The sequence below is a fragment of the Eptesicus fuscus genome, chromosome 24 (assembly GCF_027574615.1).
Source record: "Eptesicus fuscus isolate TK198812 chromosome 24, DD_ASM_mEF_20220401, whole genome shotgun sequence".
NCBI classification, from domain to species: Eukaryota; Metazoa; Chordata; class Mammalia; order Chiroptera; family Vespertilionidae; genus Eptesicus; species Eptesicus fuscus.
The window spans coordinates 7,050,457-7,059,147 of NC_072496.1; the positions used below are offsets into that span (position 1 = coordinate 7,050,457).

Here is an 8,691-nt window from a genome sequence, read left to right on the forward strand (position 1 = left end):
GGGCTGCACCCCAGGAGAACGGGGCACCCCGAGTCGTGAGCAGGGCCTGCAAAGATCAGGTCCCTAAGTCCTTACCATCCAACTGCGGTCAGGGAGCCAGCGGCCTCAGTACCACCTAGAGCCGTGGTCGGCAAACCGCGGCTCGCGAGCCACCGGCGGCTCTTTGGCGCCTCGAGTGTGGCTCTTCCACAAGATACCACGTGCGGGCGCGCACGTACCGTGCGATGGAAACTTCGTGGCCCGTGCGCAGAAGTCGGTTTTCGGCCTGGGCGAGTCTGTTTCGAAGAAGTGGCGTTAGAACACTCAAGGGGCCAAAGAGCCGCAGGTGGCTCGCGAGCCGCGGTTTGCCGACCGCTGACCTAGAGGATCATTCCAGATGCACAATCCGGCTCTCTCCCCAGGTACCTCGGATACAGAGCACCCTCTGAGGCTCTGGATCTGGCTCGCGGTAGACTCCATGTTTCTGAAAGATCAAAAGCGACAACTGCGTTTGCAGGTGGATTCGGGTGCCAGCTCCACAGCTTACTAGGTGCATGGCCCTACCCAGTGGCCTCTCTGAGCATCAGTGGGATTTTCCGTAAAATGATGGAAGCACTAGACGTCTGTTCAACGTTCAGGGTCCTTCTGGTCCTAAATCTGAGACCTCATCCTTGCCCAGTGGCTCCTAGCCCAGCCATAACCCACCCGGCCGTACCGCGTGGAGAGTGTCCCCCTCTGATGGCGACCTTAGCTGCTTTTCCCCAGAAACCTGCACGTCCCCTGCTCTCCGTGGACAGTGGCTCACCCTCGCCCGCGTGCTCGCGTTCCCAGAAACCACATGTCCCCAGAAATGGACGTTTAGGTCCAAGAGACACTTCCTCACCACCACGGTGTGACACAAATGGGTGGCACTGCCCAAGTGTAGGGCCTCCCTCGCTGGGGTGACAGGGGAGAAAGCTGCCCTTCGGACCTGCTGGCTTAGACGCCCACTTTCTTCTGAAGCAGAGCTGGGCCTGGGACCCCCTCAGCTCTGAGGTGCCACGTGCCCCGGTTGGCAAAATGGCCTTGATCTTTGCCCATTAAAATTCCGCTCAATAGCCCTAGCCGGCTTGGCTCAATGGATAGAGTGTTAGCCTGCGATTCTGGCCAAGGGCACATGCCTGGGTTGCGGGCTCGATCCCCAGTAGGGGGTGTGCGGGAGGCAGCTGATCAATGATTCTCTCTCATCATTGATGTTTATTTCTCTCTCTCCTTCTCCCTTCCTCTCTGAAATCAATAAAGAAATATATTTTCAAAAAATTCTGCTCAGTAAGAGGCACACCTAAGGTTTTAAATCCTCCTGCAAAGAGAACTGCTGTGCGGCACAGGAAAACACCTACGTGTTGTTTTGTGTTTCATCCTCTTAATTGGATTTCCTGTTTCTCCTTAGGCAACCGAGAGCCCCGTTTCCCGGTTCACAGGAGAACGCTGGCCACCATCGTCACTGTATGGGGTTCTGCCGTCTCGGGAACGGGAGTCCTTACACCACCAGGGACCGAGGATGAGGGAGGCCCTATCCGCAGAGCCTTGGGTTAGGACCGGGAGGTAAGTGCCCCCGACGAACATACATCTTCAAAGCATCAGTGGGGAGAGAAGCACTACTTCCCGTGATAAAATAAGTCACAGGGTGTCAAGTGCAGCATAGAGAATGTGGTCAATAAAGTTACAATAACTGTGCACAGTGACAGATGGCTACGAGGCTGATTGTGGTGACCAGGTGGTAAGGTAAGTGAATGCTGAGTCACTGTATTGTACACCTGAAACTAATATATGTCAACTATAGTTAAAAATGAAATCTAAATGCCTGGCCGGCGTGGCTCAGTGGTTGAACGTCAACCAATGAACCAGGAGGTCACGGTTCGATTCCCTGTCAGGGCACAGGCCTGGGTTGCGGGCTCGATTCCCACTGTGGGGTGTGCAGGAGGCAGCCAATCAATGATTCTCTCTCATCATGGATGTTTCTATCTCTCTCCCCTTCTCTGAAATCAATAAAATTTAAAAGGTAAGTAAAATGATAACAAAAACTATTCATGGGAAAAACAGGAGTGGGGTGCTTAAGTTGTGGAACCTTCAGGGCCCTTGTCCTTAAGAAATTTACCGTCTGGGGCAGGGGGTGAGGCCTAACATAGTGAAAGTGCTATCCTGGGGCCGTAAACAGAATATCAAGGGAGGGAGACCAGGTGTGCCTGTGGGCATGAGAACTAGTCCACGGAGGAGCTGGCCCCTGGGAAGGTCAGCCGGCACCGCAGAGCCGATGAGACAAATAGAAGCATTGGGGCCCAGGGACCAGCCTACGCAGAGAAATGGGATGGAGGCCAGGTTCCCAGAAAGCAAGCTCTCCCTGGCGCACAGGGCAAGGCTGCGGGCACAGCCAGGGAGGCGGGTTGGCCTGACGTTGGCCGCCGCCTCCCAGAGGCAGCGATGCCTCTCAGCTCCCAAGGCCGGGTCCTCCCGAGGAGCCCAGGACTGGCATTCGGGGTTAAGGACCAAGCCTTGAATTGGCCCAGGAGCAGCCGTGGCTCCGGCCAGAGGGACTGGCAGGCTCACCGTGGAGCCTGAGAGCAGAGGTGCCCGTTTCCCGTGGAGACACCGCGGCCCATAACTCACCCAAGCGCCACGCGTGGCGACGCTGTCCGGGCCATTAGGTCCGGAAAGGGCACCTGCTCTGCTCAGGGCTGGGGTTAGCGCTAAGTGAACTCGGCTCCGATGGAAGATGCTGACCCTTCTCCCTCGGGTCCCGTTACCTTGGTGAGCAGCGTGGGCAGGAGCATGGAGGCCGCATTGACGGCTGCTCAGTATATTTTTAGTGATTTCAGGGAGGAAGGGAGAAGGAGAGAGAGAGAAACATCCATGATGAGAGAGAATCACTGATTGGCTGCCTCCTGCACAACCCACACTGGGGATCGAGCCCACAACCCAGGCATGTGCCCTGACCGGGAATCGAACCCTGACCTCCTGGTTCATAGGTCGACGGTCAATCACTGAGCCACTCCGGCCTGGGTAAAAGTCACCATTTTACGTGTACAGTTTAGTGGCGTTAAGTACACCTTTTTACGGTGTCCATATGGAATCATATGTCACCTAATGGCAGAACTAAGAGCATCAGTAATTGTTCATGCCGCTTCTCGTCACCTTTCTGTCTGATACCAACACCCCCTCCTTCCACTCTGCGCCGTAGACCCCTAATGCCCACTTCCACAGCAGCCTGCAGGGATTGTCAAGGTAAAGGGATGTTTTATGTACTTTTTAAAAAAAAAAATTGTTTAAAGCAGCAGTCGTCAACCTTTCAGACCTCACGGACCAGCAGTGGTCTGCGGACGACCGGTTGGCGACCGCTGGTTTAAAGTATTACATATGTCTCCTTTTTCCCCCATCAACCCCTCTCCGGCCACTCCCACCCCCAGGACAAGCCCCCACCGCCCCAGTGTCCCTATCCATTGGTTGTGCTGATACGCATGCATACAAGTCCTTTGGTTGATCTCTTACACCCGCTTCCCCCTGCCTTCCCCTGCCTTCCCTCTGAGGTTTGACAGTCCATTCGGTGTTTCTCTGTCTCTGTTTTTGTTCATCAGTCTATGCTGTTCATCATATTCCACAAATGAGATCATGTGATATTTATCTTTCTCCCACTGGCTTATTTCGCTTAGCATAATGCTCTCCAGGTCCATCCTTGCTGTTGCAAATGGTAAGAATTCCTTCTTTTTTTACAGCAGCGTAGTATTCCATTGTGCAGATGTACCATAGCTTTTTAATCCACTCATCTGCTGATGGGCACCTAGGCTGTTTCCAGATCTTAGCTATTGTAAATTGTGCTGCTGTGAACATAGGGGTGCATATGTCCTTTCTGAGTGGTGTTTCTGATTTCTTGGGATATAGTCCCAGAAGTGGGATTACTGGGTCAAATGGGAACTCCACTTTTAGCTTTTTGAGGAAACTCCATACTGTTCTCCACAGTGGCTGCACCCGTCTGCGTTCCCACCAGCCGTGCACGAGGGTTCCTTTTTCTCCGCATCCTCGCCTGCACTTGCCGCTTGTTGATTTATTGGTGATGGCTTATTACCTTTAACCACGGGACATGTGTAAGAGGTGCTGCTGCTGTTGTCAGCTTGCTTTATGGGCCACTGGTGACGCTTTTGAGTGGTGTCCCTAGCCCTTCCCCCTGCCCCCCCGGGGAGCCTGGGGACTTACTGTAGGTTTGCCTCGCATGGTGATGATTTAGGAAGGAATCCATATGTCACCTGATGGCAGAACTAAGAGCATCAGTAATCGTTCATGCCGCTTCTCGTCACCGTGTAAATACATGGTTTAGGGCCCTGGCCGTTTTGGCTCCATGGACAGGGCTCTCTTTCATCTCTTGTCACCACCGATTCAAGGTCAAGCCCCCGAGTTGAGTGTCTGCATTTGGGGGCCAGCGCTGAGTCATCTATACAGAAGGCAGGAGTGAGACCAGAGCGCGTAACTCTGTTCTTCTGAGCCGGCGTGCTCGCGTCCGGGGCTCCGTGGGGACGTTTCTGGCTGGTGACCCGAGATGAGGATCCATTCTGATGCTCGGGTCCAACAGAAGCTGCAAAACCGCCAGCAACTCGGGGGCCGAGTTAGTTTCTTTCCCGCAAATAGCATCAGAACGTGTGTATCGGTCACTTAAAACCCTCCTTTGGGAAATCAACATTTCTGTTCTCTTCCCTTCCAGAACAGAGGTCAGCACACGATGGCACGTGGACTGCAAAGCCTAAACGGAACGTTTCCCAAGCCCCGTCGCAGAACATAAAGCACGGCGGTGGTGATCCATCAACTAAGCCAGTGGTGGGCAAACTCATTCGTCAACAGAGCCAAATATCAGCAGTACAACGATTGAAATTTCTCTTGAGAGCCAAATTTTTTTAGACTTAAACTATATAGGTAGGTACATTGTGATTAACTTAATTAGGGTCCTCCTAAGCTGGCCTTTGCTAACAACTCAAGGGGCCAAAGAGCCGCATGTGGCTCGCGAGCCGCAGTTTGCCGACCACTGAACTAAGCGTCCATCGACATGAGGGTGGGAGGGGCGGGCTCCAGGAGGTCAGGGAACCCCCTGACATTGGATACAAAACGGGGTTGCTGATGCAAAAGTGCCTTTTTGGAAGGCGAGGGATCAGATCTATCATCAGCCTCTCGCGGGGGTCCATGACCTCAAAGCAGGGAAGCCGCCGCGGGGCGTGGGAAACGCAGTACAAGTGATAGGAAGACGGCGAGAACAGTGCTCTCTGCGCCAGAAAAGACCATCAACCGCCGCGTCCAGGGAGCCAGAGGGTCAAAGGGTCTAAGACAGCGGTCGGCAAACGGCGGCTCGCGAGCCACATGCAGGCTCTTTGGCCCCTTGAGTTTTTAGCAAAGGCCAGCTTAGGAGTACCCTAACTAAGTTAGTCACAATGCGCCTACCTATATAGTTTAAGTTTAAAAAATGTGGCTCTCAAAAGCAATTTCAGTCGTTGTCCTGTTGATATTTGGCCCTGTTGACTAATGAGTTTGCCGACCACTGCTCTAAGCGAGCAGCAGGCACATGGCATTAGAGCCCAAGTTCTAAAGACCCATGTGCACTGCCTTGGGCTTAGAGAGCTACGTTTTCATCACTCTCCCTTCTTCTCCATAGGATCATGGGAAATCACCTTGACCTGCTCTTGGGAGTGGTCCTCCTGGCCAGCCCTGTGCTTGGCTTGCCTTCCTGCTCCTCGGATGGCCGCATCGCCTTGTATCGTTCCTGTAACCTCACCCAGGTCCCCCGGGTCCCCGCCACCACTGAGCGCCTCCTGCTAAGCTTCAACTACATCAAGGCCGTCACAGCCACGTCATTCCCCTTCCTGGAGCGGCTGGAGCTGCTGGAGCTTGGGACTCAGCTTACCTCCTTCACCGTTGACCGAGAAGCCTTCAGGAACCTGCCCAATCTCCGGATCCTGGACTTGGGCCAAAGTACGATCGGCTTCTTGCACCCAGATGCCTTTCAGGGGCTGCCCCGTCTGTTTGAGCTTCGGCTCTTTTACTGTGGCCTTTCCGATGCCGTGTTCAGAGACGGCTACTTCAGAAACTTGCCGTCTCTGAATCGCCTGGACCTGTCCAAGAATCAGATTCATAGCCTTTCCCTTCACCCGTCATTCCAGGAATTAAATTCCTTGAAGTCCATTGACTTCTCCCTCAACGACATCCCCATCGTATGTGAGCATGACCTCCAGCCCCTCCAAGGGAAGGAACTCTCCTTTTTAGGTCTTGCGTCCAATAACCTGTACTACAGGGTCTCCGTGGACTGGGGGAGGTGCAAGAACCCACTCAGAAACATGGTCCTAGACACCCTCGATGTCTCTCAGAATGGCTGGACCGTGGACATCATAAGAAACTTCACCGACGCCATCGGCGGCACCCAGATTTTCTCTCTGGTTCTTGCCCGTCACATTATGGGTCCGGGCTTTGGCTTCCACAACATCAAAGAGCCTGACCGGCACACCTTTGCCGGCCTGGCCCGAAGCGCACTGAGACGCCTGGACCTCTCCCACGGCTCTATCTTCTCCCTGGGCTTCCGGCTCTTTGAGACCCTCAAGGCGCTGAAGGTCCTGAACGTTGCCCACAACAAGATCAACACGATTGCCCGTGAGGCGTTTTACGGGCTCGACAGCCTCCAGGTCCTCAACCTGTCCTTCAACCTTCTGGGGGAACTGTACGACCCCAACTTCCACGGGCTGCCCAACGTCGCCTACATCGATCTGCAGAAGAATCACATTGGGATCGTCCAGGACGGAACCTTCAGATCCCTGCCAAGACTGCAGACCCTGGACCTCCGGGATAATGCTCTGAAAACGATCCACTTCATCCCAAGCATCCCGACCCTCTACTTGGGGGGCAACAAACTGGTGACATTGCCAAACACCAAGTTCACCGCCAACTTCGTCCAGTTGTCGGAGAACAGGCTGGAACGGGTGGACGAGCTCTCTCTCCTTTTCCAGATCCCTCACCTCCAGATTCTCATTTTAAATCAAAACCGCCTTTCCTTGTGCGAATCCCACCCCGGGCCTTCCGAGAGCCTCAGCTTGGAGCAGCTGTTCCTCGGAGAAAACATGCTGCAGCTCGCCTGGGAGACGGGGGCCTGCTGGGATGTCTTCCAGGGGCTGGCCCGCCTCCAGCGCCTCTTCTTGAACAACAACTACCTGAATTTCCTGCCCCCCGGCGTGTTCAGCCATCTGGTCGCCCTAAGGTTACTCAGCCTCAACGGCAACCGGCTGACGGCTCTCTCTCCCGGCGACTTCCCGCCTCGCCTGGAGGTGCTGGACGTGTCCAGGAACCAGCTCCTCTCCCCCGACCCCGAGGTGTTCGCGTCACTGCGCGTCCTGGACGTCACTCACAACAAGTTCATCTGTGAGTGTGAACTTGGCCCTTTCCTCACGTGGCTCAATCAGACCAACGTCACCCTCCTCGGGGCTCCCGAGGACCTGTCCTGCTCGTACCCCAGCCCCCTGCTGGGGGTGGCCCTCTCCTCGCTGACCACGGAGGGCTGCGATGAAGAGGAGAGACTCACGGCCCTCAGGTTCTCCCTTTTCGTCTTGTTCACCGTCACGGTGACCCTGCTCCTCGTGGCCATCCTCATCGTCACCAAGTTCCGGGGGTCTTGCTTCCTCTGTTACCGGACGGTCCGGAGACGTCTGTTCGAGGACCGAGCCCAGACCAGGGAGCCTGACGCGTACAAGTACGACGCCTACTTGTGCTTCAGCGGCAAGGACTTCGAATGGGTGCAGGGCGCGCTGCTGGCGCACCTGGACGCTCAGTACAGCGACCGAAACAGGCTCCGCCTGTGCTTCGAAGAGAGAGACTTCCTGCCCGGGGAGGACGTCATCGCCAACATCCACGACGCCGTGTGGAGCAGCAGGAAGGTCGTCTGTCTCGTGAGCAGACACTTCCTGCGGGACGGGTGGTGCCTGGAAGCCTTCAGCTGCGCCCAGAGCAGGAGCCTGGCCGACCTCCGCGGCGCCCTCATCGTGGTGGTGGTCGGCTCCTTGTCCCAGTTCCAGCTGATGAGGCACGCGTGCATCCGGGCGTTTGTGCAGAAGCAGCAGTACCTGAGGTGGCCCGAGGACCTCCAGGACGTTGGCTGGTTCCTGCACAAACTCTCCCAACACATACTTAAAAAGGAGAAGAAGAAAGACGGGGACATTCCGCTGCAGACGATAGCAACCGTCTCCTAGTCCAAGGAGCCGGGACCCTTCGACGGACCTCGCGGATAGCGCTTCACCTTGTATTTGCACCGAGTCTCCCTGGGGGGTCCTTTTTGAGGTTCCTTTGCCCGACTCTGAAAAACAACAACCATAAAGCTCTTGATTTTCATAGCAACATGAACTGCAAATGGGAAGGAACAGATCTAGGAGATTGCAGCTGCCCCCCGAGGTCCGCACTCCCCACCAATTTCCTGTCGGACTCAATAATACCGTTCTCTCCTCTTGCGTCCACTACAAGGTATTTCCTGGTCGTGGGAGGACGCCGTGAGAGAAGGTACAGCTGATGGACACCCCTCCTCCTACAGGGTTCAGTTCCAGGAGGGGCTGGCCACGCGTTCGGAGCCCTCTGTGCTCTGCGGGACAGCGCTAAGCAGAAGAGAAACAGACACAGGGGCACGTGTCCTGCTTGCACGGTGGGAACAGCGCCCTGGCTGGGTCA

The 8,691-nt window shown here is 55.3% G+C and overlaps 1 protein-coding gene across 1 annotated transcript; it reads left to right on the plus strand.

The window, feature by feature from the left end:
• Window positions 1-5,627: 5,627 nt before the first annotated feature.
• Window positions 5,628-8,326, plus strand: TLR5 (toll like receptor 5). Its single transcript, XM_054712976.1, has one exon. It carries the CDS (start codon window positions 5,652-5,654, stop codon window positions 8,220-8,222), a length of 2,571 nt encoding a protein of 856 aa, XP_054568951.1. The 5' UTR covers window positions 5,628-5,651; the 3' UTR covers window positions 8,223-8,326.
• Window positions 8,327-8,691: the final 365 nt, after the last annotated feature.